The sequence below is a fragment of the Heterocephalus glaber genome, unplaced genomic scaffold (assembly GCF_053883595.1).
Source record: "Heterocephalus glaber isolate CG9 unplaced genomic scaffold, H.glaber_assembly_v1.0 deba00001564, whole genome shotgun sequence".
Taxonomy (NCBI): domain Eukaryota; kingdom Metazoa; phylum Chordata; class Mammalia; order Rodentia; family Bathyergidae; genus Heterocephalus; species Heterocephalus glaber.
The window spans coordinates 70919-95184 of record NW_028258351.1 but is presented as its reverse complement, the minus strand read 5'-3'; the positions used below and the strand labels follow the sequence as shown (position 1 = coordinate 95184).

At 46.2% G+C, this 24266-nt stretch overlaps 2 protein-coding genes and 1 pseudogene across 5 annotated transcripts in view; 1 reads left to right on the top strand and 2 right to left on the bottom strand.

Annotated features, from left to right (window-relative positions):
• Positions 1-24266, bottom strand: part of Epx (eosinophil peroxidase) — a 52053-nt gene that overhangs the window by 5892 nt on the left and 21895 nt on the right. For 2 of the 4 annotated variants that reach the window (XM_087191396.1, XM_087191395.1), the window contains exons 2-7: positions 3520-3613; positions 3123-3298; positions 2834-2951; positions 2607-2736; positions 1556-1762; positions 673-991 (exon numbers count right to left, since the gene is read on the bottom strand). In XM_087191396.1, coding sequence (XP_087047522.1) covers positions 673-991; positions 1556-1762; positions 2607-2736; positions 2834-2951; positions 3123-3298; positions 3520-3613 — 1044 coding nt within the window. The other 2 variants (XM_004870310.3, XM_087191397.1) reach the window with 2 other exon arrangements.
• On the bottom strand, positions 12852-13913 carry Or4d2 (olfactory receptor family 4 subfamily D member 2). The gene has a single exon (XM_004870431.2). The coding sequence runs from the start codon at positions 13911-13913 to the stop codon at positions 12978-12980; it is 936 nt and encodes a 311-aa protein (XP_004870488.1). The 3' UTR covers positions 12852-12977.
• On the top strand, positions 23682-23910 carry LOC106008214 (large ribosomal subunit protein eL39 pseudogene; annotated as a pseudogene).

Sequence of the window (24266 nt, the reverse complement as noted above, 5' to 3'; positions counted from 1 at the left end):
TCAGAGCAGAGACCCTGAGCTACACTAACTTTGACCCTGTGTGGCCTCCTCCATCTGAAACTCTCTGTGCTCTTTGCACATGTTATTTATCTTCCCTGAGTCTCAGCTTGTCTGTAAAGTAAGCATGATAGTTCCTGTTTTTCAGGGATTCTCTGAGGTTTAGGGATGGCCCATTCAAGTATCTTAAGTAATTGGAAATGATTACCATTATCATTATATCCACATGCCTGGGGGCAAAAGCCTCTGAGGAGAGTTCATGTTATGCATCCAGAAGAAGGTACCAGGTATCACTGTCTAGCTAGAGTTGGAGGTGGGTAAGAAAATTTAGCCTAGAGAAGAAAAAAATCTAGGGGTAAGCAAAGCTGCTTTCAGATAATTAAAGGGGCTGTTGCTGTGTAAGGAGAGACAGCCTGCTTCTTAGAGCCAGCCTGGGATGGGCTGGGGCACCAGGTAGGTGCTGAGTCCCTCTGCACTACAGATAGTCAAGCAGGGATCTCTGGCCACACACGGGATTAGCAAAGAGATTCCTTGCAACATGCTGGCTCTCTGATGACTACGATCAGATCAATGCCTATGATCTGCCTAATGCTGATGTTCCAAACCACGTCCCCTCCCCACACCCCACCATGGCTTCCCCATCCCAGGAACACACCAGCGTCCCCCAGAGCTGACCTGCCAGGAAGCAGGGGATGCGTGCAGAACGGTTGGTAAGGAGACAGGGGTCATCATGCAGTCTGTCGAAGGGCATCAGGGCCCGGCCATTGTCCTGGAAGTGCTGGTTGACGGCCAGCAGACCCAGGTAGTTGGTCTGGTTGCGAAGCCGCAGAGCGAGAGAGACCTCACTGCCATACACCATGCTGGCATCCACGAAGGAGGTGAGTGCATTGATCTGGTTGCGGACATTGACCCTGCTTTGGGGGCATGATGGTGCCGAGCGGAAGAAGGGGATGCAGTCACGCTGGTTCTTGATGCGGGGGTCATTGGGTGGTATCTGAGGTAGAAGAGGAGTCAGTGACTCTGGAGCACCTGAACACCAGGCTCACTCCTTTCTGTCATCCCCAACCTCCCTCAAAAGCTTGCTCAAAAGCCCTCCTCCAGGAAGCCCACCTTGACTCACCTGGACTCGTACTGCTCACCCCTTGGGTCTGAGTCCCCTTAGCATTTTGTAACAGAGTCACAAAAGATTAGAAATGGATGAGGCTTGCCGCCTGCCTCGAAAGCGCAAGGTCCCGAGTTCAATCCCCAGTACCAAAAAAAAAAAAAAAAAGTAGGGGCCCAGGAGCTTCCACTCTGAGAATCAAACCTACAGACTGAGGCCTGTCTCCATGGCTTCCCTCCCTGAAGTTCCACCTGAGCCTCTAGCAGATCCTTTCCCTTCCTTAGCATGTGCAGCAAGAGGGTCCGTGCCTGGCTGCATTCTGGGTTTCCGGTTTGTACCCCAGCTCCACAAATGGCTCCTCAAGATAGGCTTCAGTCTCTGCCATCCCCACCTGCCTCGCTTTGCCTAGGCTAGAGACCACCCCAGGGGTCTGGAAGGTTGGCTGGCTGAGGCTACCTTGATAGGGAAGCAGGGGGGCAGCTGGGCACAGGTCTTCTCACAGTCCACACGTGCAGTGAAGGCCACTCTGGCAGGGGATTCTGGGGAAAAGTCCAGGTCATGGTCGATGAACTGGCCCCACTGCATAAACATGAGCGCCCGGCCACGGTCAGAGGTCAGCCTCTTGCTGGGGAAGTGCACGATCTGGTTGGAGACAGCCCGGACCTGATGGGGAAATAAGGTCAGCAGTGGGCCTGGGCTTGAGATCCACAAGGTGCTAGAGCCAACTCAAGTCTTGAGGGGAAGCAGCTCCCCCTGCTGGAGTGGCCAGAGTCTCTCCTCTTCTGCCCTCCCCTCCTCTATTCTCCTTTGTCCCTGGCTATGCAGCTCTCTCCCTTTGTGTCTCTGGCCTGGCTGACTCCTGAGGATTCCAGCAATAAAGAGGGGAGGGGCTGGTATGACTGACTCGGGCCCCACCAGCTCATCCAGAGAACTAAATGGATCAAATTGACAGATTAATGTGCAGGCCAACCAATAATGGCATTCACAGATGCATGGACTGGTTGCAAGGTGATGGATAACAAATAGAGAGGATGGAAGAAGCAATAGAAGAAAAATAAGTAGATATCGTCAGGTGGGTAGATGATCAATTGTTATATTGGCGTATAAATCGAAAGCTGAGAAATACGAAATCATATAGTTCAATAGGTATAGCCAGATTAAGATGTATAGTTCTATATTTAGCAAGATACTTTGACACCAATCCTCTCAGAAAACAAACCAAAAGAAAAAAAAACAATACTCCAATAGCTAGATTAAGAGATCATGTCCTGTGTGGCTATTTAGACCAAGCACTTTGTTTAGTATTAGTATACTAATACTTAGTATACTAGCTCTATGAGCCATCCCCCAGATAAAGAAACTGACTCAGTGGAATTATTTACCCACATCACCCAGCTGGTTGGTGGGAGAGCATGAGGTGAATCCCATCTGGCTGACTCCAGGCTGTGTCTTACTCCCTGAATTTAAAGGAGGTCAAGCATCCTGCAGCCCCCTCACCCCAACTCACAAGAGGGAGGAGGAAGCCATTGCGATTCTTGCCAGGGGTCCAGCCATAGGGGAGTGACCGCCCATCCTCATACTCTGCTGGAAGCCAGCGAGCCAGGGCCATGTTGGAGGCCCCCAGCCAGGGCCTCTTCCTGTAGCAGGAATGGGTAGAGAGGGTAGCAGGGTATAGGAGAGGGTTGGGGAGGGCAGAAGGGCCCCTGGGTCAGGGCAGCCCTGCCTGGCACCCACTTGTTGTTGCATCTCCCCGTGATGGTGCGGTACTTGTTGCTGCACTTCTCAGCTTGGCCCTGGAGAGCACAGCCACTGGCCTGGGACAGCAGGTGCAGCTGGGGTTCCGTTAGTACATCTGCAGGGCCAGGAGGGCAGGTCTGAGCCCAGGGTCTTAGCTCCTTTCTGAACCGGCCCCTCCCAACCTTCACCATCCCATTAGCCTCTCCTCCCAATGCACCAGGGCTGTGCACCCCACCTCCCACTCCTGGCTTTCTTCCACTCCCAGGCCAGGTGGAGAGCATAGTACCGGTGATATTGAAGGGTTGGGATCCCTGGGGTTGAAACTTCTCTTCCAGTAGCCCTAAGGCCACATGCATGTAATCAGCAGCCTGAACAACAGTCCTGGTAGCTGCTACTGGTTGCTTGAAGAAGGACAGGAGGTCCATGGGGCTGGCTGAGCCACTGCGAAGGCGCTGCTTGATGCTGCCCAGGGGAGGAAGAAGGAGGACTGAAGAATGGTGTAGACCCACCCCTCAGAGCCCCAGTGCAGGGAGTGGACAGTCAGGACAGAGTAGGCAGAGTGAGGTTGCAGAGAAGGGAGGTCTCATGAAGCTCAGGGGCCGGTCTTGGGTGAGATGACCTTGGCTGGAGCCCATCCTCTCACTGGCCCTCCCAGGCCAGTGCGGCCCCCGGGCCTGGCCCACCTCTTCTGGGTCCGGTTGTAAGCCGAATCCACCAGCAGCTTGGCCTCTGTTATGCAGTCCTGAAGGACCGAGGTCTCCACTTTCCTAGGGGAGGCTGTTTAAAGGGGTGAGGACTCAGAGTCCAAAAGAGCCACAGACCCCCCAGATCCGAGTGTTTCCCTCCATTTCCTTTCCCTCAGGCTGACCCTCCTCCTTGGCTATCCAAGGGGCAGTTACCTGGGATGGGGCCCTCACAGGGTTGGGTGAGCCTGAGCGTGGCCAGGACCCCTGCCAGGGTCAGGAGCAGCTGCATCTCTGCAGCGAGATCTTCAGCTCCACAGGTGGGTCCCCTAAAACCTTCCTCCTAGAGGGTCCCCAGCTGACTTCTCACCTCTTCCTGCTCCTCTCTGGAAGTAGCTAGGAAGGGACTTTTATATCCCCTCCTGGTGGGGCAGGGCTGCTCTGGGTCCTAGAGGCCCAACCCCTGAGGCGGAGCTCTGGAACAGCCCTCTGGTCTTCGGGGCAGTGGAGAGATGGAAACACCTCGCCCCCCCAAAGCCCAGTCCTGTTCATCTTCTCCCCTCCTCTCCTGCTCTATCCCCACCCTCCACCACTGAGTCCATGGATGAGTTTCTCCTAGGGCCCAAAGCAGCCCCCCGCACACAGGTGCCGCCTTGATGGGTACTTGCAGGAGGACTGGGGAGCAGTCCACCTCCAAAAAGGATTGGGTCTGGTCCCATCCCTCACTATGTGACCAGGCCTCCTTCTTCACAAGCCTAAATGGGAGTTGGGTCATGTGATGGAAAGGCTCTTCCTCACCAGCAGAAACCCGGGCTGCCTTACTATTGTGTTTTCCAGTGCCCAACACAAGACCTGGCATTCAGTAGGTGCTCAGTAAATGTTTGTCAAGTGAATGAATAATGTATGGTCAATGATTTGCCTTGATTTCCTTAGCTCCTCCCGAGGTGCCAAGGACAGATGAAGGCCTGGCTGAGGCAGAGCCTGACAGTGGGCTCAGACTGACCTGGGTTTGTTTTTTTGTTTTCTTTTTTTAGTACTGGGGATCGAACTCGGGACCTTGTGCTTGCGAGGCAGGCGCCAGAACCACTGAGCTAAATCCCCGGCCCTCTGAGCTGGGTTTTGATCCAGCTATGTCTCTACCAGCGTGACCCTGAGGGAGCGCCGTTTCCACATCCTCCGTGTAGAATGCACCCCAGGCAGTGAGTGCCCAGGCCCAACCTGCTCACACCTCTCCTGCCCTGTCCTCCCTGGGAGGCACACGCTCATCTCTGGAGCCCGCCCACCGCTGTGCCCACACTGCCCGCCCCGCCCCTCTTCTGGTGGACACGCCCTTTCCTCCCTCAGTGTGGCCCCATACTGCTCCAGAGCCCTGCAGGGCTGTTCCCATCATCCTGTCCCCTCAGCCTGCCCAGCGCCCTCCTCGGTCCTTCCTCCCTCAGCAATGCCACCAGCCCGACAGTTGCTCTCGACAGTTGGCACTTTGCTTTGGCAACCCTTTCACAAGCTCCCGTTGATGGCCAGGCCGCCTGATCTTATCGCCTGTCTTCAGCAGAGGCCCCTGCCCTGTGACAGGGGGGCTGGAAGGAAAGTTACTCTGTAGGTGGTGAAAGTGTACCGAGTTCCTTGCTGGCCCATTGTGTGACTTTGGATAAATCCCACCCCCTCTGGGCCTCAGTTTCCAAACCTGTAGGGTGGGACGGTGATCCTCATGAGAGTTTTTTTTTTTTTAATGGCAGCACAGACCTCACCAGTGTTTGACCTGCCCTGCCTTCCAGAGGGTGGGTGCTCCAGCTTGGAGCCAGCTGAGGTATATGTGGCCGAGGTCACCCTCTTTCCAGGCTCCCTGCTCTTAGAGCCAGTGCTGCTCTCCACCTTCGGGGGCCTCTGCTTCTCAGCAACAGTGAGTGTGAAAGGCCGCCACAGCACCTGGCACTCAGCAGGCGCTCAACAGTGCTGTTGACTCAGCCTGGCTGCCTCTTTTCGAGCTCCCTTGAGGCTGTCCCAGCCCAAAGGTGGCAGCAGTGAGTGCAGCACCCTCTGGGCCTGGCGCCTGGGAGAGAGGTTTCCAAAGAAGACTGTGGGCCTCTGGCTCTGGGGGACCAGGACACTGAAAATCGAGGGGAAGGACAGTGGTGGGGCACCTGCCATGGCCCGATGGGTAGGGTCTCCTCATGCCTCGTGCCTTTGACGTCTGTGTGGTGAGGGCAATGGCACACCACAACCAGAAGAAGGGTGTGAGCAAGGGATGTGTTATCCCTCCCTTCCACATGGACTTTTTCTCAGGCCCACTGAGACCTCATTGGAGAGATTTTCTTTGGGGCTAAATTTTGCTTGTGGCAATCAAGAGTATCAGATTATTTTCTTCCGGTACTGGGGATTAAACCCAAGACCTCACACTTGCTAGAGCTGCATTTTCCAACCCCACTCTTCTTTTTTTTTCTTTTAAACACATTGTCTTGCTATGTAGTCTAGGCTGGCCGAAAGCAGGAATCCTCCTGCCTCAGCCTCCTGAGTAGCTGGGATTACTACTGGTGTGTACTGCCTGACCTGGCTCAAATTACTTTTTGATGCTCCTCTACTCTGTATACCAAACCATTTTTATTTTTATTTTTTTATTTATTTGTTTTTGGGTACTGGGGATCGAACTCAGGACCTTGCACTTGCGAGGCAGGCGGCGGAACCACTGAGCTAAATCCCTGGCCCCAACCAAGCCATTTTTAATGATACTTCATTAAATGAAACAAGTAATAATAATGACCAGAAATGTGTGAAACATTTCTTTTTTACATTGAACTTCATATATATGATCATGCCAGTAAAGAAATAAAAATAAAATATTACTACATAAAAGGAAAAGAATGATGGATTAATACTTTTTAAGTTTCACAAATATGTTTTAAATAACCCACATGTTGGTGGCTTAATAGTTAATATATCAGCAGTTTCTGCTTTCCTGATTTGTTCTTTAGTTTTAAAATGAACAATTAAAAGTTTACAAAGAAGAGTAAGTTTGATCCTCAAGATATGAATGAAAGTCAGTAAAATATTTCATGTTTGAAATAAAATTGGCATTTAAAAGTACTTCACCGTTTGCACTTGATCACTGTTTTAAATTTTAAACACAAAATTCCAGTGGTCATATGGAAGGACAGAATGGAAGAAAATAGAGTTCTGTTTTCTTTGTCTTTACAATCGCTGTGCTACCATAGTTTATATCAAGTCAACTGTTTAAAGGCAAGAACACTATCTAAAGGCAAGGCATCATGCCAGAGCCTGCTCAGCTCATTCTGAACTATCAGCATTTACTTGAAGCAAAGGCCCATAGCTAAGGGAACCACTGAATTACTGGGAATTTTCCTAATTAACTTCCATGTAGGGCACAGTGTTTAGTAAAGCATAAGAAATTAAAATGCACTAATTTGAAGCTTACATGTTTTACTAAAGCTCAAGGGTAACTGCAATGACTGTTTAGAATGTAGACCAACATAAGATGTCTTCAGGGAGGAGAACTGATCACTGATATTGTTTAGAATTGCTGCTGTGTGGTGATCATAGTAAGTGGTCTGAATCTCTTGGAAACTAAGCACCCCTTATTTTCTGCATGAGAATGGACAGCTTCCTTTGCTCTGTCCTTTGTACTGTTGTTTTACCCCTTCTTCTTAACGTTTGCTAAATGACAAGCCAGGAGGCTTTCAAGTCCTTCCACCCTCCTGGCCCCTCCACTGTGAGTCCTGGGGAGAAGGAGAAGGGAATCACTGGGCTGGGAGCACCTAGAGCTGGGAAGGGGCTGTTCTCACGCTCTACTGAGAGCAGCTGGCCATGCAGGGTCCTGGTGGGCAGGATTGCTCTGTGAGGTCTGTTTTGGCTTGTGTCTAGATGTACCCCCAAAGCCTCATGCAGATACAGGATGGGGAAGCTTTTCAGAGGTGGCTGGATCTAGAGTGTGTGGTGCTGGGATCAAGGGTGTGTGACTACTAAATCAGTCCACTGATTGGTTTGGCACAGTTCTGGCTAAGGTTAAGGGTGTGAGTGCTACACTCACCCTAGGGTGGATAGCCTGCATAAAATATAAGGGACAGAAAGAAGCCTAATGTGCTCTTGCCTACCTGCTTGCCGTGGACTGTTCCTCCTCTGGAGCCAGCTAATTATGGACTGAAACCTCTGCAAACTGTGAGCTAAATAAACTTTTCCTTCTTTAACTATGGGTCTTGGGTATTTTGTCTCAACAATGACAGAAAAGTAACTAAGACTTTGGTACTGGGAGTGAGGTCATTGGTGTGACTGTACCTGACCGTGTGGTTCAGGAGCCTTTGGAACTGGCTTGTGGGAAGAGCTTGGAAAGGTTCCAAGATGCCAGATAAAATAGCAGTCCTGGAAAGCCTTAGGCTGTACTTGATGGGAGATTCTGGTCAGAGCTCCGAAGACCAGAAGGCTGATAGAAATGTTACCAGTAAGACCAGGGTTAGGAGGTTTCTGTAGGGAAGAAGCACTGCATTGGCTGTTGGACTCCAGAATATCTGTGTTATGGCTTGGCAGAAAGTTTTTCTGCATTTTGCTTGTGTCCAGAGACTTTGCCTGATCCTGAGATTAAGGGCTGTGGACTAATCTGGCAAAAGAAATTTCAAGGCAGTCTAATGTTGAGGTCATGGTATGGCTACTGGGGGCTTTTAGCCAGATTTATGTTGAGAATCAAGACCAAAGAGCCCACCAGAATGATTTAAAATGTGAGTTTGGCCAGAAAGGAAGCATAAACTTTGCAGTAAAGCCATAGACTGCAAGGATAAAGCAGAGGAGATCTTGCTTGTTGGTGGGGAGAAATTCCCACTTTTTTTTTTTTTTGGTACCGGGGATCAAACTCTGAATCTTGCACTTGCGAGGCTGGCAGTGGAATCACTGAGCTAAATCCCAGGCAATCAGAGGAGATCTTGATTGCTGAGAAGAACAGGAAAATAGAAAAGATGGCCTGAGGATATCACAAGAACCAGCAGACTCCACTCTTTGCATCCTCAAAATTGCAAAGTCTCTTCTCACTTTGAGAAGAGAGGCCCAGAGCACCATTTTCCAGAATGGTGGTGGCCTAGGAAAGTTGTTCCTTAGGATTTGGTTCATAGGCACTTAGCCCCTGCAGCCAAGAGAGAAGGAAGCCTGACTACTGCTCCAGCTGCCAGCAGACCTTGGCATCATCCATGTGGTGCTGGTTTTAGACCCATGCAGAATACAAGAGTTGTGGGGTCAGGAAGGCTTCCAACTAGATTTCAGAAAAAGGCCCAGGAGGTAGGCAGTGTGCCCGAGAGAGCAGTGTGTGAAGCTGTGTGAAGACGAAGGCACAGTGGAGACCCCAAATGTTTGGGGGAATGTGGAAACCAGGAACATGAATTGTCTGAGGAAAATGGCAAGGAGGGAGCAGAGATGGCCCAAGAGAGAAAGCATGGGAGCTACAACTACCAGGAGAGCTACAGGAGCAGAGCCACCCAAATCCTTTAGGGTTCACATCTTGCCACAGACTGCCTTGGATGCTGGACATGGAACTAGAGGACTTAATGTTTGGATTTTGGACTTGCTTTGGTCCTATTCCTTTGTGTCCTCCTATTTATACCTTTTGGAATGGAAATGTCTATCCTGTGCCATTGAGTGTTGGAAGTGTTTGACTTTCTTTTCATGTGTACAGGGGCTTGCAGCCAAGAATTTGCCTTAAATTTCTGAGGAGACTTGGGACTTGGACTTTTCGACAGTGCTGAAAATGTTAGGACTTTGGCAACTTTTAGAGATGGACTCAATGCCTTTTGCACAAAGGGATGTGCAGAGTCTTTGGAGGGCCAAGAGCTGATGTCAGCTATTTTGTCTCAGCAATGAGAAAAATAACTAAGACAGGGTCTGTGCACAATGTCCCTTTAGCAGCAGTCCGGGGAATTCCAGATTCTTCCCCAGCTTCCTAGACCCTCTAGGACCTCACTTCTCCCTGCCCACCACACTCCGGCCTTGATCTCTCTGGTTTGTCGGTTTTTGTTTTGCAGTGCTGGGAATTGTACACAGGACTGTGTTTGTATTAGATAAGCATCCTACCACTGGGCTGCGAGCCCCAGCCCTCCCTGGAGTTTTCTGATGTGTCATCTTCCCCTTCACCTCTGGGTCCTTGTCCACATCCCTTGCCTGGCTAATTTATCTTCTCACTGGAGCTGAGCCATCATCTCCTCCAGGAGCCTTTCCTGTTCACTTCCCAAATCCCATCTCAATTAGGTGTCCCCCCTCTGTCTGCAGGGCACCTTATGCTGATGCTTCCTGCAGCATACACTGTACTGCACTGAAGGGGCACAGTCACTGTGTCCATCCCTGGGGCCCGAGGCCTGATTTTGTGTAACCAGCACCTGGCCCAGAGCTGAGCTCAGGCCAGTGCTCAGAAATGTGTGGTATCCTGTTTAACACCAGGAACTCATGAGTACTGGAAAGGAAGGTACTGTTCCCTCATCAGCTATGATTCCGTTGGCTGGGTCTTCCTGTCCTTGGTCTTGCTGTTCCTTTCCTAGAACTTAAGATCATTATAACGAATCATGTGTGTCTGTGGTTGGATTTGACCAAGCTGCAGCTCCCTGCCAGTCTGTGAGCAACACACAGAAAAGGTGTGTGTACCTGTTTGGGTTTTTGGTGGTTACACTGGCCTTGGTACCTAACCCGGTGCCTGGCAGGGCCTGAACATGAGTGGATTTGGATTTGTGCCTGTCAGGATGATGTCTTTGGACTAGGCCAGCCCTAGATTGGTGGTTGCTGTGGAGACTTCTCTCTCAGGCACCTTCCACCTATTATACCCCAAAACCTTCCCCCTGCCTCCCCTTGCCAGCTTGCAACCTCAAAGTTTCTGCAACCACTTTCACAAGAACCGTCCACAGCCATGGTGGAGCAGCTGGCCACAGGCCTGATTGGATCTCTTTATCTGCTCTGCTCCAACTGCCTCTATCAAGACGGCTGCAGGAGAGCAGGGCTCAGGGCCCGCTCGACTGCCTCTGCCCCCAGGGATTCCTAGGAAGGGGGCCCTGGGCCATGTTCTCAAGATGAGAACCTGAAAGTGTTCAAGGAGAAGGGGTTTGGCTCATACATCGTTGGCTACACACTGTGGGAAAGCCACATGGATGGGTGCACGTGTGTCTGTGGACCGCTCTGAATCCTCTGCCTATAGCAAAGCTGGAGAAAACTCAGCTTGGGGCTCTGGAGAGCTGTACTGGGAGTCCAGCACCACCCCTGCTTGCATGACCTTGAGCAAGAGCTTGACCTTTCTGATGTGCTAACCAAGTCAGCAAAGGTCAGGAAGTTTCAGGAGGCAGGAGGGCGTTCTGATGAGCACTTGAGAGGTGTTGCAGGTCCAGGATGGGGTGGTGGTCAGCTGAGGGCAAGCACCTCTCCTCTCCTACCTCCCTTTTTCCCTGGCCTTATGTGAGACCATTTCAGGATGGGTCATGAGAGGCATAGGCTGGTTTATTAGGCAGAGTTAGAAAGTAAGAGAGAATGGGAAGCGAGTTAAACTGAAGAAGCTGAAGGGGGCACCACTCTGATGAAGAAGGTCAAATTGAAACGAGAAGGGGATCTTGAGATGGAGGGAGGAAAGGGAGGGAAAGGGGAATAAAAAGAATTGATACTTATATACTTGTACCTGCTGCCCACAATGAATGTAATCAGTATGTACTACAATCACATTCTAATACAATATAAAAGGAAAGGACCCGTTTTTAAGGCGTTGGAGTGAGATAGGATCCTGTTGATTATTATCTCAGTTCTGGTTTTGCAAACTTCATTCAGGAAAAGTCCTTATCACTTAATCCAGTCTTCATGAGATGATTGTTTCTGCGTGGGGCAGGATCACTTTTGTGGAGGCTCTGCTGGAATCCAAGACGACTGTAAGTTTAGGGAAATACTAGAGACTTCTGGGGATTCATGGGCAGTTCAACATTCCTATAAATCTCTTATCCCGGTGTCCTCAATCTTAAAGAGAGGTGAAATAGGTTATGTAAATTTAGGGGTAATCAGCCCTGTAGTATCAGCTTTAAGACAGATGCTCCCTAAATGTAGATGCCTACATGCAGATCTCAGCAGGGATCTGATCTAAACTTTTGAGTAATAAAGAAGACAGATACAAAATGAAGCTTTGTTCCTCTTTTAGTTACCCTTTGGGCACTGTAGGCCCAGGTGAATAGTCACTGTTCTTTTGTTTTTGTTTTTAGCCAAAGCAGATTGCAAGTCTGACTATCCCAGGAGAAAACACAAATCATGTTTTTAAATAACAGATTAAGGACCCAAGAGTCTGTTTGTCCTCTGTCTCTGTCTTAGGTCTGCCACTGGCTCTGGGTTCCTCTTGACAGTCTTTATGTCCATCTTGGAAATAGCTCTGAATGGAACCCAAGAAGTTGGCCACGGCGCTCATTTGTATTAAGGAAAGACTCTGCCACAGGAAATGTGGCAGAGAGAGACTGAGACAGAGACAGATAGACAGATCAAATCAATGAAACTTTTGATTCTTGTTTGCAAGAAGCATTGAGTCTGAAAGTACAGATAGGTAGGGGAGAGTGGAAAGTAGACTCCAACACACATGGCCCTGAATCAATACTCACTGTTTAAGAGTTAGTTTCACCCTTGGGTATGTTGCATGGTGTTCTGGAGTCCAGCTTCCACCCTCTCCATGCCTCCTTCACTTCACATAAGAATGAATATCTGCCCTACTTCCAAAATTGGATGGGAGAATACATGTCAAGGCTAGTAATAATCCTTACATAGGTTCTATGTTTCATAAAATATTTTCTCACATATTTAAAAACTTGGATCTTATAGAAAATCCGTAATATTACTGTGATTGGCATTGTTTTTTATTCCTGTCTGAGAGAAGAAAAACCCATGCAATCCAGAGTTTAAGTAGCTCATCCAAGGTCACCAAATGGTTAAATGAAAGGTCACAGATCCCAGTTAAGGACCAAGACAACAAATCTTGTGCTCTCTTTAATACTCTGGACTCAGACCAAAAGGAGATGCTGAGAAGAGAGGCAACATACAGAACACAGAAGGGCTCTCAGGGAAATGAGGTCATTATCAAAGACAATCATCCATCAGTCAGAAAGGGACAAAGGAGGTAGAGTTCTCCAGGGACAAGTAAACACTTCTCTTTCAGGAGTGTTAGAATGCTTTATAATAAATCTTACTCAGAAAAAGAACACTTTTGTTTCTCCTAAAAATACTGAGTATGTTTCTTAGTTTCAAAACCCACCTGGGCTGGGGATTTAGCTCAGTGGTTCTGCTGCCTGCCTCGAGAGTGCAAGGACCCGAGATCAATCCCCGGTACCAAAAAAATAAAACACATACCCACCCACTATGCAGCTGGCTCTCCCAACACACTCACAAGCTGCTGTGAGTAGAGTAGATGTAGTAGCTCTCTATGCAATTTGCAAATGAAAAACTAAAGGAAAGGAACCTTCTGGTAATCACTCTCCTTTACAAACCAGTTGCCACATTGCTAATCTCTTCACTGCTGCCTGCATCTCCTGGTTCCTCAGGGTGTAGATTATAGGGTTGAGCATGGGGGTCATGACTGTGTGGCTGACGGACACTGCCTTGTCCATGGGGAAGGGAGTGAAGGGTCGGGCATAGAGGTAGATGCTTGGGATGAAGATCATAGACACCACAATGATGTGGGTGGTGCAGGTGGAAGCTGCCTTCCTTCTTGCTTCCCCTGAGTGGGACCTCAGCAGCACCAAGATAACCAAGTAGGAGATCAGAAGGAGAAGGAACCAGATGATGTCCAGCATCCCACTGTTGGAGATCATGAGGAGCTCCAGGAGGGAAGCGTCCGTGCAGGCTAGCCTGAGTACCTGGGGAACATCGCAGTAGAAGTTATCCAGGACATTGGGGCCACAGTAAGGCAACGGCAGCATCAGAGCCAGCTGGACAATGGAGTGGACAAAGCCCCCTACCCAGGCTGTCACCATGAGTCCCATGCAGAGCCGAGTGTTCATGATGGTGACATAGTGGAGAGGCCAGGAGATGGCAACAAGGCGATCATAGGCCATCACGGAGAGGAAGAAGACCATGGCACCTCCCAGGAAGTGGAAGAAGAAGACCTGGGCCATGCAGCCCTCAAAGGAGATGGTCTTCTCCTCAGAGAGAAAGTCCACCAGCATTCTGGGGGCAGTGACTGAGGAGAAACAAAGGTCTATGACAGCTAGGTTTCGGAGCAGAAAGTACATGGGTGTGTGGAGCCAAGAGTCTGAGGTCACTGTGACTATGATGATGAGGTTTCCCACCACAGTGGTGATGTAGACAGTTAAGAACAGCCAAAACAGGAAAAGCTGGAGCTCCTCAGTCTGTGAGAGCCCCAGGAAGACAAACTCTGACACCCACGTGCGGGTCCCTGTTTCCATGGGGTCTACTCCATAGACAGAGAAAACAAATTACAGACAAAGATGCACGAAGTCATTACTTGCCCTTTAGAGCTCAGGGGCTCAGACCAAGCTCTTCAGGTCCATTTGTTAGGCATCCTTACATGCGGACCGTGATGCCAGGTGCTGCCTTGCTTCTGAAGAGTTCACAAGTAGGTGCTGGAATACACATTCATGAGATAGCTTAGCATCATCCAGAACTATATGCAACCTGCTTTTCAAAGACTAGTATTGTGATAGGAAGACACTTAGAGTCCCACAGATCTGGAGTCAATTTTAGATCTTCCATTTCCTTGAGATTTGTTCATGTTACTTATTTTATTGGTATCTCAGTTTCTGCATCTGTAAGGTAGGAATAAAAAGGCTTTCCTTACAGAATTTTCTGTGTGCTCAGATCGAGTATTCTTTACAGAATTTTCTGTGAGCTTAGGTGGAGTAACACACAGAAATTTCCTAGAATGATGCCTGGCACAATAAACTCTTGTAATCACTTTCATCTGTGACAACTTGAAGTCTAAAGACATCTTCTTCCAGGTTTTAAGTTTTCGTAGAACATTTAGCACACTAAAGTGTGAACAGATCTTTCTTGTCTATTAGAGGAAATATGCAGAAAATAGAAATGCTCTGGGGAAAATGCTGGTGTCGTAAAAGTAAACTGTCCATCAAACTGACTGTTTTTCCTCCACAATTCAATTGTAAGATTCTAGACGTAGGTCTTGATTTCACAGTTTATTTATGGCCAGCATAGTCAATACTTATGAGGATCTGGGGTGGCTGAATAGTTATAGGAAGCCAAGGCCCTGTGGAGGAACCTCTGGTCACAGGTGGATGCCTGGACTATCCAGTTTATTCCCACTCCCCAAGGCAGGTGCCCCTTCCTTGGGGGAGGCTCTACAGGACATAAGCTGGGAAAGAGGGCGGTGGGGGAGAGATTCACTTTTAAGAAATAGATGATGGGGCCGGGGATTTAGCTCAGTGGTTTCGCCGCCTGCTGCACAAGCGCAAGGACCTGAGTTTGATCCCCGGTACCAAAAAAAGAAATAGATGATGGGTATTGTTTGAAGGGACCCTTAGAGCAATTTTAGTTGTTATCAAATCTAAGGGTAGAAGAAAAAGAAAGAAGTTGAATGAGAAGAAAGGGAATAGGTGAAGTCAAGAAAAATTACAAGGAAGAGAAATGGGGTAATAGAATAGGCTAAGGAGGAGGAGATGGAAATGCTGGTGTTGGGGAGGGAATGATTCTAGCTAGAGAGACAGATGAAGTGAGAGAGAAAGAGAGGGGCAGGGTGAGGTTATGTGGTCTCCCTCGTTCTGTCTCGATCTTCCAATCCTCTCTCACCTGACTAATTACAATCTGTTCCCTATTTTTTCCCATTAAGTTTATTGATACACTTTAGATATGCAATACAGTTACATTCATCATTGGGATCTTGTACCATTGCATGGGTATCTTGGTTCTTTTTTTTTTTCCCCTTCCCCTGCCCTCCCTTCACCCCCTCCACCCTTCCCTATTTACAAAGACTTTGTTTCCATTTTTTTCCTTTTCTCATATTTTTTCCTTTCCCTTCTTTCCTTTCCCCTGCCCCTCCCACTTCCCGTACCCCTTTAGACCTCTTCTTCCCATTTCATCTGTTCCCTATTGTAGGTCATACGTTCTCCATCCTTCCTTCCCTGTGTTTCCACTGTAATCTTCCTTTCTTGTTAACATCTTTAGTGACTGTCTAGTGCCCACAGCTTAAAGCTCAAGCTCTTCGAAGGTGCCTGTGGATAGAATCAGGATTAAAAAACCTACCTACATATGTGCACACAATTCCCTCTTAGCATTTGATACACGGCTGTAAAATATCATCTCCATATACCTTTCTTTTCTTTTCTTTCTTTTTTTGTACTGAGGATCAAACTCAGGACCATGCACTTGCCAGGCAGGCACAGTGCCACTGTCCATATACCTTTCTAATCAATATCCCTGGTACCCAGGGGCCAATTCATAGCCTCTACATATACCATCTATATGATTATTTCCATATCTTCATTAATAATTCCTGTTTCTTAAGTGCCTCTTGCTACCTTGACATCCTAGAAAAATTCAGATACCATCTTCTGTCCAGTTCCATTCTCCATTTCTCCCATAAAGAAGTCTTCATTTCTCTGGGTCCTAACAACACTTTATAGATACCTTCATTATAGTGCTTACCATTTAACTCTAAACTAGATTTTGAATTTAACAACACGGCAGGCCCAGCATGAGTGACAACAATTTTGATTTAGTAGGTGCTCAAACAATGTTTGCCAATTTAATGTATTAGCAGGTAATTATGTGACCTTGTGAAAAATTTTGCAGGATTTTCCCCATCGTTTTATCCTTTACTCTAAGCATCTGTCCTTTAAATCACAGAGGCAGTCACATGCATGGATGTTTTCATGTGTAACCTGAAACGTATGTGTTCAGTGTCACTTCCTCTTGTAGTTAGTACTTTCTGGATCTCTCCTACTCCAGACTCTCCCATCAAGTCTTTCACTTGTTTATGACTCCCATCCTCCAGCAGATGTCACTGGATCCTTCTTACAGCAAACTGTCCTCTCACCTTCCTTCAGCCCAGAATGGAGCTTCAGGTCCTACATCTTCTTGGAGATCCTCAGCTGTAGCTCCAGCTTCCCATCCCCTGTTCCTACCCTACGTGTACTACCAGGTGCAGGACCCTGGAGGAAGAAGGCATATCCTTGGGGAAAACTATTGGACAGGACTCAGGAAAAGTGCTGGGTTGATTACCACTGGGGCCAGGGAACAATGGGAGTTGTTAAAAAAGTTTCTCTGTGTCTCAAAACACATATTCTTTGAGAGTTCTTCCTTGGGGGCACAAAGTACTGAGAATATTGAAAATCTTAGATATTCATGGAATGTAAGATTTGCAGGTCAAGATCTAAGAGGGCAAGAGAGTCTTCAAAGAAACAGACTCTGAGAGTTGTAGCAGAACAGATTTCTTAAACTAGTGATTCTTACCTTTGAGAAGATCACATGGATGGCTTGTTAAAAGACAGATTGGTGGTCAGGCATAGTGGTTCATGCCTGTAATCCAAGCTCTTGGGAGGCTAAGACAGAAGGATCACTGTGAGTTTGAGGCCAGCCTGGACTACATAGTGAGTTCAAGGCCAGACTGAGCTACATAGTGAGACCCTTCTCAGAAAAAAAAAAAAAAGATTGGTATCCCAAGCCCTGACTTTCTCATTCAGAAGTTCAAAGGTGAGACCAAGAACTTGTGTCTGTTTTTTGTTTGTTTGAGACAGGGCCTAACTAAGTAGCTCAGGGTGACCTCAAACTTACAGTCCTTTTGCCTCAGCCTCCCCAGGGCTCGGATTACAGGTGTGCACCACCACATCTGGCTTGATCATCTGCATTTGTAGGAAGTTCTGTTAATTCTGACTCACTTGTCCCAGGAATCAGACATTGCGAACCACTGACTTGCTCATCATTACGTTGGACAGTTCTTTCTTAGGCTGTCATCACGCTAACGGATGGATTTGATTTATTTTTCTTCTCCTTCTCATTCATTTAAACTGAATTGATCTTTACTTAGCCACAGTCATAGATGGGGAATTGTTTGTCTACTACAAGAGAGACTATTTAATACCCTTCAACTGTCCTTCATTTTGCCAGCCAGACCAAATGGTTGATTTACTGTCCATATCCAATCCTACTCACACCATCTGTAAGATGCTAACATTCTTTATATGTGAATTACTAATCTCTTTAATACTGGAATTGGTATAGAAAAACCATATTTATTCTCATTATGAGGAATTGATGAAAACTGCATCTAACTGGCATTGTGAACGTGATGTGTTGTAGAAACTGTACAATTCCTCAGACAGAGCTCTCTTCCAGACTAGAGGGGAGGAAACAAAGATCTCACCTCTCAATGAGAAGGCTGTGAAATTCATATTGTGAGCAAGAGCATGTGGAGTGGGAGGTACTAATGTGGCCATAGTGGAAAAATACAGTATGCTACAAACAGTATTTTTAATTCCCAAGAAATTTTTTCTCATTCTTTGATTGCTTGTTCATAAAATGGCATCCCAGTTTTCTTTCATGAATGTAATACCTCTCTTAACTATCTGTGGACATTAATTTTCTTAAGTTGCCAGTACTGTGGCTTGACCATACCGGTACTGGTATTCTGGTTGTGATATCATACTGTAGTTGTGCAGGATATCTCTGTCTTAATCTGTTTAGACAGCCACAGTGGCACACCAAACACTGGGCAGCTTATAACCAGCAAACATGTTTTTCTTACAGTCTGAGATCATGGTGCTAGCAGACTGGATATCTCCTGAAGGTTAGCTTTCCGGTTTACAGACAGCTGACTTCTTGTAGTATGCCATGGGGGAAGGAAGAGGGAGCTCTGCAGGGTCTCTTTTATAAAGGCACCAATCCTATTTACATTAGGTGACTTAATCACCTACCAAAGGCCTGTCCCCCATTACCATCACATGGTATTAGGAATCGGGGGGGGGTTTTGTTTTTTTTGTTTTGGTCCCTGGGATCGAACTCGGGACCTTGCGCTTGCAAGGCAGACGCCGGAACCACTGAGCTAAATCCCCGGCCCAGGAATGAGGTTTTAACATGTGAATTTGGAGGGATGTAAACATTCAGGCTGCACCTATTAGCTTCAGGAGAAACTGGGTATAGAGCACATGAGAGATCTTTTTCATTATTTCTTACAACTTCAGATAGATCTACAATCACTTCAAAATAAAACACTTGGCTCAAAAAAATTTTAGGAAGTTTTCTTCTTTTCCTCGAATTGCCTCTGTTTGCTTGACGTTTCTTTTTTTCAGTTTCTTGTTTCATTTTAGTGTTTGTCTTTTATATTGGAAATTTTCTTCATCTGTCTGATGGTCCCTTACTATCAGTGTTGAAAATCAAATCACTAAAATGGGGCAGGGTTTGAGAAAGTGCAGGACTCACTGCAGCTCGTCAGCTCATTTGTTTGGTCAGAAGATGCTGAATGCCAATTTGGAAAGATGATTTGGAACTGTTTTTTTGAGGCTGATTAGTAACTCTAAATAAAATCTTCTGAACTTTCTGTAGGGGCTTAGGTATGGGGTTCTGCATTAGGGGGAAGGAGGGACTAGGAGTGGGATTTTCTCTTTTGCCTGGATAAGCACTTTCTAGCTCACCTTTCATTTCACTGGGCCCACTCAACTTATTCATATTACTTGTTGGCTTTACTGGGCATTTGACTTCATGATTCCTGCCTGTGAAGAGTTTTCTCATTGTCAATAGTCTTTACTCAAGACAATAATGTCTCTCCTTGCTGCTAAAGGATTCCACCTATGTGGGAGATACTGTCATTTGCCACTCCCAATCCTTTTTTTTTCCCTGGATGAACAAGCTATTTACTTATTCTTTCTCTATACATATGGGTTTTCAGGAGCAATTCTACATAATTTTGAGGGAAAATCATTTCACAATTAAATTATGAGTAGGAATAGTTTTCCAGCCCACAGGCTGGCTATAGCATGTGGAGACCTCACCCTATTTTCTCCTCTGGTCACAGCTAAAACCTCAATGGTCTGTTGATGCTGTGATGCTCCAGGGCAGGATTATACCAGTTGAAGACATCCTGGGAGGAACAATATCTTCATCCACATAAGTTCCTCATTGTTCGAGGATTATCACTGCCGCTGAGGATTATCACCGCAGCCGTCTGAGTCATCTGTTACTACCCAACTTACTGAATAAAGATGTGGCAAACTTGGTGTTTTTCATCTTTGCCACCCAGAGCAGCATTGATCAGGCCCAAAGCTCAGCTTCTTCTGTAAGTCTTGTTTTCTGTCTTAATTCACTAACTCACCTTGTGCTGTCATGGCTCACAGGAGACTAGGACTCACTGCAGAGGTCCTAGTAATGTCCTCTTTCCCTGTCACCTGCAATGGGTGACCATATTACCCAATGATAGCCAACTGGGTCAAATGAGGACTCTACTGAGGTGGTTTTAGGAGAGTTTACTCCTTCATTGTTTTCCAAAGAATTCACATCCCCAGGGCAGCAATGTCATACAGTATACATCACATTTTTAAAGAGGCAGGTGTTTGTTGTGCCCAGACTGCGAAGTCCCAAAGATCACCAGGAGGCCGTTTCCGACGTAAGCACACGAGGGTTGTTTTTTCAAGCTTAAGCAGGGACTCTCAACTGTCACTGACACAGCGGGTCAAGATTGAGAGCCCCGAGTTCCAAATTAGCGGGGTTTTTATAGAGGTTACAGCAAGGTTTGGAGATTTTTCCACTTAGCTATTACAATGATTGGTCAGCGCTTAACATGCATGAAGTGTATATTTCTGATTGGCTAAACTCATCGGGGGTAAGGGATGATTACATGTAGGTTTTACAAAGAAAAAGAGGGACAAAGGTTAGTGGGCAACTGTCACGTATTGATGGCCAGCAGACACAGTGACTAATGGTCACAACCACCCAGTACTGACAGTCAGCACATTGACAGATTGTTCTTACAGATAGTGGGCCCAGGATGTTCATTTCCTGGGTGAACAGATAGCTGAGTAATAAACTTAGGAATCTTGTGTTACAGATTGTGTCTTTCGTCCCAGATCAAGCACATTTTAACCATTAACTTGTGAGAGACTAGGGGAATGGAGGATTTTAACAAAATGGAGTCACTTTGGTCTCACAGTGTTGTCCTACAAGAGTGGATATGGGGGCAACCCGCTTTCTGTGCCCCGTTCTGTGTCTCTTAGACAGAAGCTTTCTTTCTCTCAATAAATTTTTCCTACTCTTAACCTCTGTTATTTCTAGAATTCATTCTTTGATTTTAGAGAACATGAACTCAAGTTTTGGATATCTAGTAGGTTTGGGGTTACATCTCTTACCCCTATATCATTTTGGAGGTCTTCCACCAAGATTATTGGAAGGAGGTAAGAGTTTGCTTTTGTTCCATAGGTTCTAGGGCTGGGGATTTAGCTCAGTGGTTCTGCTGCCTGGCTCGCAAGTGCAAGGTCCTGAGTTCGATTCCCAGTACCAAAAAAACCACAAAAAACTATAGGTTCTAACTTTGGTCTTTTTGCTTTATAGATTGTAACTTTTGTTTCCTAGGCTCTCGACATTTGTTTCATGGATTCTGTTTTTTGTTTCATAAATTCTGGTCGTTGTTTTTGCTTTTGTTTCAAAAGTCTCTTAGGGGCCGGGGATTTAGCACAGTGGTTTTGGTGCCTGCTGCGCAAGTGCAAGGACCTGAGTTTGATCCCTGGTACAAAAAACAAAAACAAAAACAAAAGTGTCTTAATTTTAAGTTGTGTGGTTTAAATGTTTGCATTTCTTGTTTTTCTTATGCATTGTCTTTTGTTAAAATTATGTTTTGAGGCCAGGGATTTAACTCAGTGGTTCCACTGCCTGCCCTGCAAGCGCAGGGACCTGAGTTTGATCCCTGGTACCAAAAAAAAAATTATGTTTTATTCTTGTTTTGTATATGTTGGATTTGGACTTAGTTGCTTAAAAATGTTGTAAAATGGGTCTCTTATGAAATCATCTCAGATAAAGACAGTTCAGGCTTTTATCTGTCCTTTATAGAATGCCAAACAGTGGTTACTCTGCCAGTTAGTAATTGCCTTAAGGGCAGCTGCCACTCTCAAAGCAGAGGACAGGTTTCTCCAGTTGCCCTCTGGTGAATCCCCAGTCCCATTGATACCAATGGCAGGTGGAACATTGACCAGATAGGCAATTGGGTTCCTTTCACAAACAGATCTCTGATTGTGTGGAACTAGTGGAAACTGAGGTGACAACTGAGGGGTCATGGCCAGGGCTACCCTCTGGTGGATACCCAAAGGTCCCCCAGAAGAAACTAGCTCCTGACAGCCCGAACAGGTAATCAGCAGAAAATCTCCACATCTTGTCCCTATCTGGACTCCTCAGTGAGGTGAAAGGGGAACTCTGTCAGTGATCATCAGATATCCTCTGTCTCAGAGCGATCTAAAACAATGCCATCAAAGCCCTTGCTTAAGCCTCCATTAAGAGTTGGGCAAAGTCTATGTAAATAGAGAAGGGTGGAGGGAGTGAAGGGCTCACAGGGAATGGGGAAAAATAAGAACCAAGATGCATCATGTACAGGTACAAGCACCCAATGATAAATGCAAACGTATTGTATACCTAAAATGGACCAATAAAAGAATTTAAGCAAAAAAAAAAAAAAAAAAAAAAGAGTTGAGCTGCAGGTTTGGACTGCTTTCTCTACTACTAGTAAGACAGACCTCTAGACAAATGTAAAAAAATCAAATCTTTGATAGATTAAAAACTACCTGAACCTTCTCTCCCCCTCCTAGGCATGGTCTTCATCATTTATGTGTGTAGGGGAGAAAAATGCCTTTTCCAATAGGTTGTGGACTTTGGAACTTTGACTGTGGACTTATAGAGTGCTATACGGTGATTTTTGGATGTTTAACCAGCTTGAGGTTTATTTGGACTTTTTCTCTCTACTAGTGAGTTAGAAACTCCCCTTAAACTTTTCTCTACCTTGTTGGGAGTTCATTTGAGAATCCCTTGTAGTCAGACTGCTCCTCCTTCCAGAAAGTCAGACTAAGGCAACTTGCAACAACTGTTTTGTCTTACACTATGGAAAAGAACAATCAGTGACTGGCATTTGTGTTTTTACATGCTAACTAGAATATGGGACTATTTTAGCCAGCCTTTCTTCATTCATGCATGCATAGGAAGTTGATGAAGGTGACTTTACTATGTAAATTGTGGCTGCTAGGAAAACCTATGAGTTTCAGATACTTAGTGAATTTAAAATGGACCCTAAGGGCCAGGGATTTAGCTCAGTGGTTCTAGCACCTGCCTTGCAAGCTCAAGGTCCCGAGTTCCATCCCCGGTACCAAAAAAAAAAAAAAGGACCTTATAGGAGTAGCCTTGTATTGCTGCTAATAAAAGTTGCCCAAATGACTGGATAGACAACAGAAATGTCTCAGAGCTTTCTCTGCCCTAGGGCCCAGGGCAGAATCTCTGACTTACCATCTCTGGAGGTGATCTCTTTTGCAGGAAAAGTGCCCTAATTTGACTGTTGACTTATTTTCCTCTCTCTCTTTCAAGGAACTAGAAAGCAGTAGTTTAAATCTTTTAGTCTGCTAGCAATACTTTCTTCTCTAAACATGATTGTTATGGCTGAAGTCAATTGTAACTTGTGCTTTAAGAGTACCTACTGGAGTAAGGATATGAGTTTCCTGAGGAAGATAAGATTGCACCCTGGTAAAGGGTAGATAGTCCAGTCTGGTTTTATTTTCTGGTTCTCTCTCCAGATAATAGCTACTTACTCTGGAGTGGTATAAACCCTGGGGAATGTCCTGGGGATGCCCTAGGGGGCACAGGAATCAAGCAGAGACTTATGGGATGCCATATTTGTTTATCTTGTTTCAGATTGGGAACTCCACATCTGAACCTCTTACTCCTTTGGAATGTATTAAGGAGCAATTTACTATTTCTCTACACCTGTGAGTGGTGTGCTTACCTCCTAAAGCCAAGTACAAAGAGGAAAGTACTATGATGCTATCTCACAATTAGAATTATACTGTAAAAGAGAGAAAATGGTCAAAATCATCTTATGTTGAGATTTTCTTTACATTAAGAAGTAATTCTTGCTTGTGTTCAAGTGTAAATGTGGGCCGTAGAAAACTGAGAGACACCTCACCCTTAAGACATTCAGTACCGGGCTTCTGCTTCTGTGCCCCATTGCATGCATGCGCCTGCCTCTGAGCCTAACGATGTCTTCTCACAAGACTTTCAGAATCAAGCAATTCTTGGCCAAGAAGCAAAAGCAGAATCGTCCCATTCCTCAATGGATTCGGATGAAGACTGGTAATAAAATCAGGTACAACTCCAAGAGGAGACACTGGAGGAGGACCAAGCTGGGACTGTAAAGAATTGAACATGAGATGCAGCATATTTCTCTCCCCGGAGTCACAAAATGATACATTCTTTATCGTGGTCAAGATTACATTACCATATCAAGCTTAAATACGATTGGCTGGACAGCTGAACTTGCTTAATCAGGAATCTTGTTCTGTGATCATACTGAGTCAACAATAAATGTTTTGAAACCTTTTTTTTTTTTTTTTTTTTAAAAGACATTCATTACCGGGCTGGGGATTTAGCTCAGTGGTTTTGCCACCTGCTGCACAAGCCCAAGGACCCAAGTTTGATCCCTGGTACCAAAAAAAAAAAAAAAAAAAGAGACATTCAGTAGCTCTAAGCCTGAGGCTACTTCTCGCCCTTTAGAACCTGAGAACAAAGTTTCCAAGACAACTTTAAGCCTAACCACCAGGTGCTGAGGG